This window comes from Mastacembelus armatus, chromosome 10 (assembly GCF_900324485.2).
Source record: "Mastacembelus armatus chromosome 10, fMasArm1.2, whole genome shotgun sequence".
Lineage (NCBI taxonomy): Eukaryota > Metazoa > Chordata > Actinopteri > Synbranchiformes > Mastacembelidae > Mastacembelus > Mastacembelus armatus.
In genome coordinates, this window is record NC_046642.1 from 4,327,105 (window position 1) to 4,338,862 (window position 11,758).

The window sequence follows — 11,758 nt, forward strand, 5'->3', positions numbered from 1 at the left end:
CAGCCGTGGATATTGAACGTCTCTCTGCCAAACAAAGCAGCTGTTGAACTCTGACATTTAACGTGACTAAACGAGGCTCCGTTGTTCACCGATGGCACAGCGCGTTTCCAGTGCGCAGACGTCTGCGTTAAAATGTTCATCTTAGCAAGTCACTTCATCCGGGGTTCAGTCTTAAATGTGTAGTTTCTGTCCTAAACATGTGAGACGTGTCTTGTCAGTGCGGTGACACTGCTACAGGTTTTATTCTGAAGTGGTTTCAGGATGTTCAGTCCTGAACCGCGACTAAAAATATTGTTAGACACAGTGACTTGTCAGGATGGATATTTTTAAAGCAAAGGGTTAACTGACCACAAGAAACGACGCAAGGCAGAAAAATAAATGAACAGAGTTATCATCTTCTTTTTAACTGCTTTTTATTGTCCGGAAGTCTGTCTGGAGCAATTGTCTCTGACGAAGGAGGAAACTTCTCTCTTTTCCTCTGCTGTGTTTTCTTCGCCCCTGCTGTGAAGCTTCATTAGAACATGCTGGTTTTTACTAATGTAGCTTTGGCTCCGTTCTGTCTTTGCAAAGACGACAGTACGCTGGCGAATGGCCCGCCCAATGAGTCCGGGATAGAGGTGATGGTCCCCGGAGCGGTGGCCCAGCCTTGGCTCGGTGCTGTCACCCCCATGCCGGTGGACACGGATGTCTTCACTTGGTCCACCTGTCCGTTCCCGGTGGTGTTGACCTGGCCTCCGGTGGGACTCGGTCCGCCGCAGTTGGAGGTGGGAACGGGGTTCGGGCCCGGTCCTCCTGTGCTGTCTGGGTCGGTGGATTTGGTCTCCTTGCTGTCTTCGTCTCTGGAGTCGGACTTCTTTCCAGAACTGGACTTGGCAGCCGCTGCCGCTGCTGCAGCTGCCCGCTCCTGCTTGCGGAACTTGGCACGCCGGTTCTGAAACCACACCTGAAAATCGGAGAAAGTATAAACGTTAAAGCTCCGTAGAGCAACAGCAACAAATTCATGTAACTGACCGGACCAAAGCGGCTCATTAGCGAGTTGAGACAAATTGTCTTCAAAGTTAATTTGCTCATTAATGTGTTTTTCAATGCAAATATACGTGTCCCTGAAGAAATACACGAGGCAGTCCAAGTTCACCGTCAGTGAAATATGTTAAAAATAAACGACTATTTGTTCAAATATTTCTCTGCATCATAAATCCACCTATGCGTAATTGTAATGGTGCGTAAGGGAGCGTGCTGGTGCCTGGTGCAGAGCCGGTGGCTGTGTACCTGCACTCTGGCTTCAGTCAGATCGATTTTGAGTGCCAGCTCCTCTCTGGTGTAGATGTCCGGGTAGTGAGTTTCAGCAAAAACGCGCTCCAGCTCCTTCAGCTGGGCGCTGGTGAACGTGGTCCGGATGCGCCTCTGCTTCCTCTTCTCGTTCAGCCCGCCGTGATCCGTGAAGAGTTTGTAGGGAACTGTAAAGGAGATGAAATGTCACCGTTAGACGTGTAGTGTTTCATCTGTGCAGTAATAGGAAGGTGTGAGGTGCGATGCTGTCAAAGGGAAGAAAATTTAAATTCGATATTTTGTATAAAATCCGGTTAAGGGCGCTGGGCTGAGGTTTTCACTCTGCAACGCCTTTGATTATCTGTGAATTAGCTGTGAATTGATAAGGCTGCTGACCTGTGATTGGGTTAATTGTAATGTTAAACTAATTGTTGCTTCTCAGATTGAGGCTCTGCTTTGAAAACTTGTCATAATGTTCCCATCCGTCCCGCTTGTTGCTACTGTAAGTCCAATTCGGTGTCAATAATGAGCTTTAGTCTTTGGTTATCTAATTATTTTCGAAGCTTTATGTCTCATCGCAAAGTAAATAAATTATGCCTATCATTTTGGCAGCTTAAGATAATTCTGTTGGCGGTTTTGGGTGTGACTGGGATAGTATAACCCTGTAACCGAATTACCGCTTGCCTGCAATCGCTTCTAACGTGATAAATTCTTTCATTTGTGTAAGCAAATTTCGTTTGGTAAATACTAAACACATTTCCATTTTCAAATGCAATCAAGGCTTCCTATAATACGCCTGGTTGAGGCTCCGGAGCTGCTGCTTACCTGCGGCGTACGGGCTGCTCTGGTGGTCCCGCAAGGTCCCGAGGCTGCAGGATCCCGGCGTGAGAGACGGACACCCGGAGGTGGCCCCGAAAGTGGTCCTGATGGGATTGTACTGAAACCCACTGGCTTGACTGCACGAACTGAAGTCCGCATAGGCCGATGCCAAGCTTGACGTGTCCATCCCGGCCATACATGACTCGTAGGCAGAGGAATTTAGGTAAGAATACTCCATTTTATACATTTGAGAAGGCTCGGTGGAGTTAGAAAGCTGCACTTCCCGGGAAAATGACAAACAAAAACACCCAGAAAATTGGGTTAGAAAGAAAAAATAATAAAAAATAAAAATGACGAGAACGCCCGGTCTGAGTTGGGGGGGAAAGATGACTTGTTTGGTTTGAACTGGTTGGAAAGAGGCTGGACGGTGGGTAGATGTTCACTGCTCAGCGCCTGCTCCAAAACTGGCCTCCTTTATAGGAGCCTAGCCCTGTTTTATGAAAAGCCCCCTAAGAGCCGCCTAGCCCGAGGTCTCTAGAGCATATAGTCCTCATAATAAACTTGGCTCTTTCCGCTTGGACAATAGCAAAGCGTTTGGTCTTATTGCTAGCGCTTTTTTACATGACAATAACTCATCAGTCTATTGGGCTGGCACTGGGGGCCCGGGCTGTCCAACCTCCCTATCATTGATCCCCTGCATCTCTAATTAGAATTTAATACCACGCCATTACGCACCCCTCCACCACCACCGCTGCCCCCCTCCACCTCTCTACCCATCCACCCCACTCCTTTCCAACCACCATCTTGCCCTTTAATTCAATCACACCACTTGGAAATAATGAAAGTTGGGTGACGATTCTCCCTGATCCAATTTTCTCCAAGCTTTTAAGCCTTTTAAGCGACCGTATACCTTGGGCAGGATTTCACATAGTATTCCCCCTCTGCCTCTTCTTTCCGCCCGTCTGCTCCTACTGTTTTCACTGTTTCTGCACTGAAGCAACAAAACCATGAGCGTTTGTTATCAGGCTGAACGACCTATTTTGTGGTTTAGATATAAGGACGTGATGTTAAAAACCGCGTTGACGGTCAAATAAAACCTGCAACTGAGATGAAATCACCTGTTTCCAGTTGAACTCGAAACAGGTGATTTGGCTCCAGGTCTGCGCCGAGTGGTCTCCGTGTTTGTTCGCAGTGTTTCAGGACTGTGCTCGCAAGGAAACTCCAGACAAATAGAATCTCAGCCCGATGACGGATTTATCGCTGTTCTTGGCGTTTTAGGAAAATCCGGGTTTAACACTGACTGTGCAGATGAGTGAGTCGTGCAGGTGACGGTTCGCTCCGTGTGTGCGCGCCAGTCACATCCACATCGACAGTTTCGTTTATTTAGGTTACACTGCACCGGTTCTGACACTTCAGTTGTTTAATCACTTTTCATCAGGTAACTGGAAAAGTCTGGTCCTGAAATGAACCTCAGAAATTGTTTCTATGGAATAAAAACCGGAGACGCTGCAATTTACGCACAGGAATAAAAATCTTCACTGGCTTCGTCTTGATTTTATTAGTTTTTGCCAAATAAACACAACGTTCATTCTTTTGCACTGCTGCAGTATAATCTCTGCTCAACTTCCGGGTATGCTTTTATGATTCAAATGAGTTTGTAATTGTCTTTATTACTTTCATTATTCCGTTTATTTGGCAAATAACATCTTTCTAATGAAAGTAACGAACTGGCGAGGCAGTCATCGGACCTATCAGGCTCACAATATTGGCTGAGTGGTTAATTCGGTTTGTGTAATAAGGTGAACCGTTTTCTATTGCGCTTACACACTCGGTGTGTTGTTTTTTCCCTTCGGATCGAGTTCAAGTTCTCGTTTGGAGCTGCGGATTTTTTCTCCTGCAACAGGAATAATGAACGTTTGATGATTGTGCTAATGTTCTTATTCTCAGCCTCTACTCTGAAAAATCTCTATAATATTCCCATAATAATCCCACAGGGACTGACTATTATGCTCGATGCTGAGTTTATATCATTAGTTTTTATCTGACGTGGCTGTTGTATCGTTTTGGACACTAGATATTATAAAGTTTTGTCTCACAACCTATTAAGTTTTATTATAGGATTATTATAGATCTTTTGTTTCTAGAGCACCACAGAGATATTTGATTTTATTCTACACAATATTGATCTTATTTTTCATCATGAACAACAAAGGCTGCAAAAATATTTCTTTCTTAAAATCGGGACTCCAGGCAGATATTTCAAAAAAGACCAAGAGGATTCTACTGTCTGGAATTTAGTTTTCAAATCTTTTTTGAGATAATCAGAAGATTTTAATTCATGCATAAATTTCCAAACTATGAGAAACAACCAAATATTTCTCCCAAAAGCCTGAAAGTTGTTACCTAAACATTTTCTTGATCTTATAATAAAATAGATTTTGAGACAGAAAACGGAACCAAACATTTCTGTAAACTGATCAATTTCTCTGTAGAGACTTAAAATTAGACGCAAGGTGCAGCACTGTCTGTTAAAAACGACTCGCTCGCATTTGCCATCAATTATTTTTCTCCACAATTGCTGACGTGTTGCAGTGTGTTTCTGCCTTTTCTTTGGTGTGTACATTGTCTTCTCAGAGATCAGCGAGAGTAGAAAAAGTTAATTCTTTCTTGACACAACCTGGTGCCTATTATGTAAATGTTTTCTTTTTTTTATTTTCCCTTTTCTACACACGAGCTGGGACCCAAAAGTTGTACCAAATGGTTAATTTGATTATTGAAACCAAAGAGCCAAATGGTTCACCGTCCTCCCTCCACGCGTCTGGCAGCGAGAAAAGAAACCATCTCTGGGAATTAATCTAATAACGCTCAAAGAAACGAGAAGTCTTTTCTGATATTTCGCCGAGGCAAATACAATTATAGCTTTTAGCCATCGGTTTCTTTCACTGAAGCCACTCTTTATTCTTGCGCTCTATAGTCCCTCCGCCATAGTCCACCAGCTATTGAAACGCCTACTCTTTTATAGTTTCAACATCTTTTAATTCTTTCAGCTGGTTCTGGTGAGATGAGAAGCCGCGGTTTGATATTTTGTGTGAGAATATTGAATCCAATATTGTGAGAATGTGCGGTCTGAGCTGATTTAAAGGTGTTTTTACCTTTACGGTGCAGACCGTTTATGTCCACTTGCACCGAGGCCTGGAGGCTGCCACGCTTTTCATATTAAACACCGTTTGCAAAAAAGCAGCAGTGCGGGAAAACAGTGATTTACAGTAACATAATGATCTTTTAATTGAAGTAGAGGTAGTTAATTCGTAATTATGTGGCGAAGAAAGGCGTTCAACTATACGCCTTCCCTTAAATAAATCAGGGAAATGCGATGTTTGCAAGACCCTAAATTTCCCTGGCAAGTGCCGGACAATGGCCGGGATATGGGAGCAACTCCTCTCCATTTAGTGCGCACTGTCGTTGCTCAGCAATATAGGAATGCGGGTCGACAGGAGGGACAAAAGGAGGAACAAAATGCCATTGTCTATGGATGGATTGGATGGATCCACTCCCCCGAAAAGCCAAAGAAACACATGAGGATAAAGAGAGAGAGCGATGGGAGGGTCCCGCTGTCACATTTCACCTACGATGTCTCACTCCTCCGCCCGAGGAAATCCTGCGCTTATCAAAACAGTTATTAATAAGGCCGCGTGTTGCAGGGGAGGGGCTCGGGAGCAGATAAAAAATTCATTTTGGGGAAGCTCTCGTGGCAATTTAGTGTGATGTCTCAATTTGACAGCATGAATAAAAGACGTGGTTCGCACTTTTACCTGCAGAATGTGTGAGATAAAAACAGGAGGTGAAAAATTTAGGTTTTGTTCCAGCGCCACAATAATAAGTTCGTGTATTCTGAACAAGTAAAATATTGAGTAATAAACCCGAATATAATTTTTATATTCGTTTTCTTTTCCGGGGCACACAGGAAAACATGTTAACACACACGAAGAAGAAAACATCAAATATCAGACTTTAAGGTGTTCCAGGTTGGTGCGTAAAAGGCGCATCACGTTTCCAAGCGCACAGATGGAAAGTGACATCTGGAGAAGAGACTAAATTCAATTAGAAGCTGGTGTCTTTTCTCTGTGTCTGCAGGGAAAAACGTGCAGCACAAAAGCCGTCAGTGTTCAGCCTGCTGTGTCCATGCAGGCGCTATCATGTGGTTGTTACTGTTATTAGTCGTTTGCTGAGATATTTTTCGCGAGATGCGTCTTTACTGTGTGTTTGGCAGAGGAAATAAATATGATTCATATCAGTAAAGAAGGTTAATGCATCTTATAGCTTATTAGAAATGTTAAAACATAATCCGGTCTGGGCTTAAGCGTAACGCTGATATTATGTTATGTTCTACTTTGTCAATATTTTTTTTATATATGGGAATGTTATTTTATTATTTTATTATTTTTGATTTGCCAGTTATCAGCCATTAACTCGCCCCCTTTGATTTCCAGATGCTGCAGCCAGAGCAGGGCTCGTCTTTCCTGGCCTCTCCGGCCCCTCGGAGCCTTTATCTGCGCTTCCCAAGTGACCCAAAGATCAGCCAGTGGATTAACATAAAAATCTTATTCCGGGGGATAAGATTGGGAAACATATTACCCTCAAACGCGGCCTTGGCACGGGCGAGAGCCAGGCAAGGAATCAATTACTAAATTACTCCAACCTCTAAGTCGACATTAACGCAGAGAAATGCCATCGACCGGTTCTGAAATAAGATTTCGCAAAGATGTGATCATTAAATCTCTTGCCAGTGTTCAAGAATTTGATTCATAAAATCGTCTGAAATGAGATGGAATTAAATTCTTATCGGAGCTCTTGTCATCGTTTCATCCCGCGCTGTTTAACGTTGGTCAATGGCCTTCATGAGATTTTCCCTGTAAATAAACTTAGTAATTGAATCCGCCTCTCCACGACACATTGTTTGCTTGTTATTAATTTATTGCAGCCATACAGGCGGACGGACGAGGCACGCAGGCCTGAGTCTGTCCTGGATGCTGCTGCAGCTGCTGGTGCACAGTCTCTGAAGGTTTTGATTGTCAGACATCAAATCAACGGTGTGTTTTAGTGTTTTGGACCCAGTTAAGCTGCAACAAGCTTTGAAGCGAAAACTATCTGAAACATCATCTATCAATTTTTTTCTCTTTTGGCCTCCTGCATTTCAGCCCCACTGGGGTCAGGCCATATTTTATTTAGCACAGTCTACTGGCATTGCCCCCCCCCCCAGCCCGCATTAGCAATTGACAATTATTAGCCCCAGCCTCATAAATCAGCTGCGTGACCCGTTATTATTGTTGAATTGAATAGCTGTTGGGGAAGTGAGGGTCAGTGTCATTAACTTGTCCCCCCCTTTCTCTCTCTACACCCCCTTCTCCCTTAACCCACACCACCCTCGGGCCCCCTGAAGGCATTTGGCCCTCAATACAAGGACCTGCTGGCTAATAATGCCGTGTGGCCGGCCTAAAAGCTTAATCACACATGCATTAAGCAGCAGACAGCGGTCTTTTGTGCGCACGTAGGTTTACTGGAATTAAGCGATTAATGGTCATCTGAGCGGCAGGCGACAAGGCGGCGCATCGAGAATGATGGAGCGTTTTTTAATGTCCAAAAAAACCAAGGGAGATTGGCCAGTAGGAGCGGAGGCGTCAGGGTGGAAGGAAGGAGGACGGGAGGGAGGGGTGGGCAGCAATTACAGTAGGCAGTGTCTCCCAATCCATCATAAAACGTCAAGGTCATTGTGAGTTATATTGATTATTATACAACGCATTGTAATGTTTATTACACCCCCCTGCTTCGACATTATAATATGCAAAACATACCACATGTAAACACCTGCTATCAATTTTTTAAGCTGCTAATTTGTTGTGCCCCCCAGTTTCATATTCTTTTGACGTGTTATGACTAAACACTTGGCCTCACTTGTACATTAGACTCTTTTTTTATTTCGCCCCCAGCTTCCATCTGCATGAAGCAGCAGGCCGCTCATATGAAATATTATTTCCATATAGTCAAAAGAGTCTCAGCAAGGGCCCCCAGTCATCACAACACACAAAGGGGACCCTCTATTGTTTCAAATTGACCCGGGGAGTCAAACACAATCATTTATGAATCATTGAAAATATCCTTAATTGAGAGATTTGGGGTGTGACATCAATAATATGATTGTCTATGTAACAATAGCTCTGTCAGTGTTAAAGCTGCCAACTGTCCTTAAATCCCTTCACCTTTCTCTGCTCAGGTATGTGGCTGTGTGCGGGTGTGTTAGTTTTGTTGTGGCTGTTTCAATCTTTGGCTCTTTAAACATGAAGTTTGCTGATTTTAGCAAAGCTCCATGTAAATTCAACCAGAAACAAACACGTCTAATCAGCAACATGTTCATAATGTCTCAGGTCTCTCCTACTTTACAACTTCACACTATGAATATATATACCCTCATATAGGCTACACTAAAAGTAGGCAGTGATCAAATGCTTCTGTTATTAATTTAAGGTTAGACTGAACAACAGAAGCAACATTTAGGGCTTAGTTTCTCCTCACAATTATTTATACATTTGGCTAAAGGCTAAAATCCAGTTTAAAACCAAGACAGCAGTGTGTCTATGCAGGAAAAGATCACTGTCGAATTTTACTCCACCCTCAATGGGACCATCTGATACTGTAGCGTCATTTAAAATGGATTTATTTGGAGTTCTGCAGGTTTTGTAGGTTTAGTCAAAATTTTCAAAATTATAAATCTACAAACTGTAGATATCTACACTTAATGTGTCACTTTACTTCACATATGACAGAATATACAGACTTTATTATTTACTGTGTGACATTATATTAAAGCATTAACTGTTAATTTTATCACTGTTTATTTTGAATGAAACTGTCTCATAAATAGATGCCTTTATATAAGACCCATTATTAATAATCATAGAGTCATTACACAGTGTTATTTCTTATTTGAGCAGTTTTTGTTTGTTTTCATTTTGAGTCACATTTATCTTCATGCTCTGGGATCTTAATATCATCATCTCTGTCCTCGCCAACAGAAACCTCAAATTACTAAACTGTATACTGGACATGAAGAAGTCAACTCCCTTGAATTTCACGCACACTGTCACAATTGCCTCTCCTCAGGAAAGCTATCCATACTGATGGCAGAAGGTGATTTATATCGCCATGACCACCATCCAATGGCAGCGCCTGTTGATCAATCAAACCTAATTTGATTGAGCCAAATCTTTAAAGAACAGCCAGATGGGAGCCATCAGAGTCAGTCTGTCCACTGCAAACTCTGATTCACTTCCTGTTCCCAGAAGGCAGCTCTCCCGGTTCTGAAGGATGATGCTGCAGCACAGAGCTAGAAGAGATAGATTCACTATTCCAGCTGAAATCAATATATGTGGGTGGTGAATTGGCTGGTACCCAATGAGAGTGTCCTAGAATGTTTTCTAATGCTGTCAGAAAAACATGTTATTTGGCTGTGTTGCACACAGCTTAGAGAACTGATATGTTGCATTTAAAGGACGAGTCTGGATATACTCTATTGTTTCACTATCAGCAAACTCCATGCAAAGACCAAATTTTACCACGATTTGACCATAGCATATACTGGCTGTGAATGTGACGGCTGATAAATCTTATTTCTATGTGCCACAGACTTGAGTTGAAACATGTCTATATGTCCTCTGGATGTCATGTTCCTTTATTACAGTGAATCTGGGATCTGTTTATTTTGTCCCACTCTCAAATACTCAGTACATCACACGAAGTCTATTCATTCATAGGTCAAATATTCCCCAACAGGTAAGGTGTTTACTCCTTTTGATAAATATTTACTGAAAAAAACAATAGTGCTCAGCATTTTAAAGAAATGACCTAGCTTTAAAAAAATGAACCTACTGTATATATTTATGTCCTGTTTTACAGATTTACAACTTATGTAGGAACCCATGGGGTTTGGCGATGAGAGCCACAAACAGTCTCGAGAAGCTGGAAAGTAATGAGAGACAGACTACAACACTGCTGGATTTGTTCTTGTCATAGGATTTGTTGAAGGTAAGAAAATATAGATATATAAATAAGAAAATATAGAATAACACCAACTTTTTGCTTTAAACATGAACATCAGTGGACAAATAGCCAAAGAAGCAGTGGAAACCTCATTATTCAAGTGTAGTTAAGACTAAAACCCAGACTATAGAAGAAAAGCTTTAGATTGCACAACATATTATCTGACCATTATTTATACATGTTCCAAACTGAAATGTGGATGTTGGGGGAGAGGATCTTACACTATTTGACCATCCAGGCAGTTCTGAAGAGGAGGCTGCACATGGTGAGGCACTATGCTAAGGTCATGACGACACGCTCACGCTGACATGTTAATGTTTAGCAGGAAAAATGCTTAACAGGTAAAGGTGATGGGAATGTCACTTGTACTTTTAGACCAGATGATGGAAATTGGTAAATCTGGAGTTATCAGAGTTTATTTTCAGAGGGAGATGAACATGTTTATCAGATTTCATAATAGTCCATTCAACAGATGGTGAGACATCTCACTTGAACCTCATCTCTAAAGTCAAAGGCTCCATACAACTCACTGTCGGACCAATTAGCTGACTTGGCCATCCTTAAACCCAAGTTGCTAGCATGGCCAAAAATGTTTGCTGCTGTGTTAGCTGTACGAATTGAGACTGCTGAGCTTCCTTTCTATCTCTTGTAATTCTGTGCTGTATATCTTCCCTCCTCTGCCTCCCCTGTGGAAGCTTGACGTGACAAATAGCTGGATCTGCACTTTTCTGCAACAAAACCAACATGCCCCTCATCATCGCTGGGTGCAAATTTGATCAGAACACACCCAGAATCCCCTGGCTGCCTGATGATGAATTGGCATATTAGGAACGATGTTTATGCATCAGGCCAGCACTCTCTGTAAATTGCTTCTCAGACAAATCTCTGTTCTGGGATTCCACAGACTGGGGATGAACTGAACCTTGTCAAAAAGAGCAGATGATGCCTTGTCCATAATTGTCTCAGATTTAGAGGTTGTTGACTATGAAATCAGCCATTTTCAGCTCATTTGGCCAAACTAAAGGTTAAACAAAACCAAACTGCACAGCAGCATTTTCAAAAATCCCATCACTGTTAAAACAGTATGTCCTGTGAATTAACATTTGCCAAAAGTAAATCACAAGTTAAAAAGGTAAATACACAGAAGAACTTCAGGAAAAGTATGTGGTTATTGCTACAATCATCCACAAATTATTATTAGTGTTTATTCACCTTTTAATACACTCTGTCAAATGTTATGGCCCATTGATGGAGTGAGCTTGTGAAGTTAGGAGTTGAACTTGGCTGTTCATATAGGTTTTATATGGATTAATGTCAATGTAAGCTGGTCTAGCTCAACCTGGTCCAGGTCCAGATTGAACCACAGAATGAAAACCAATAGCCCTGGGCTGATATAGCGTAGCAGTGAGAAGACGGAGGGAACCGTAAGAGGAGCAATAAAGCTAATGTGATCAAAGAAAATGGTTCTCTGAACAGAGGTGGGCTGAAAGCCATAGCCCTGAAATCTGGATTTGCAGTCCTGGCAGAGGTGACAGCATGATCAACTTTCTAATGCATTTCCTGAGAGCAGAGACAA

General features: G+C 42.4%; 1 protein-coding gene across 1 annotated transcript; it reads right to left on the reverse strand.

Moving 5' to 3' along the window:
* Positions 1-514: 514 nt before the first annotated feature.
* phox2bb (paired like homeobox 2Bb) lies at positions 515-2,335 on the reverse strand. The gene is made up of 3 exons (XM_026330707.1): positions 2,095-2,335; positions 1,270-1,457; positions 515-943 (listed from the first exon to the last, which is right to left on the reverse strand). The coding sequence occupies exons 1-3, from the start codon at positions 2,333-2,335 to the stop codon at positions 515-517; spliced, it is 858 nt and encodes a 285-aa protein (XP_026186492.1).
* Between the last annotated feature and the right edge of the window lie 9,423 nt (positions 2,336-11,758).

Excerpts from the sequence above, each read along its gene's own strand:
- phox2bb (XM_026330707.1), bottom strand. The coding sequence starts at position 2,335 with ATGTATAAAATGGAGTATTCTTACCTAAATTCCTCTGCCTACGAGTCA. Across the intron at positions 1,458-2,094 it reads GAGCAGCCCGTACGCCGCAG|TTCCCTACAAACTCTTCACG; the intron begins GTAAGCAGCAGC and ends TCTCCTTTACAG. Across the intron at positions 944-1,269 it reads TGACTGAAGCCAGAGTGCAG|GTGTGGTTTCAGAACCGGCG; the intron begins GTACACAGCCAC and ends TCCGATTTTCAG.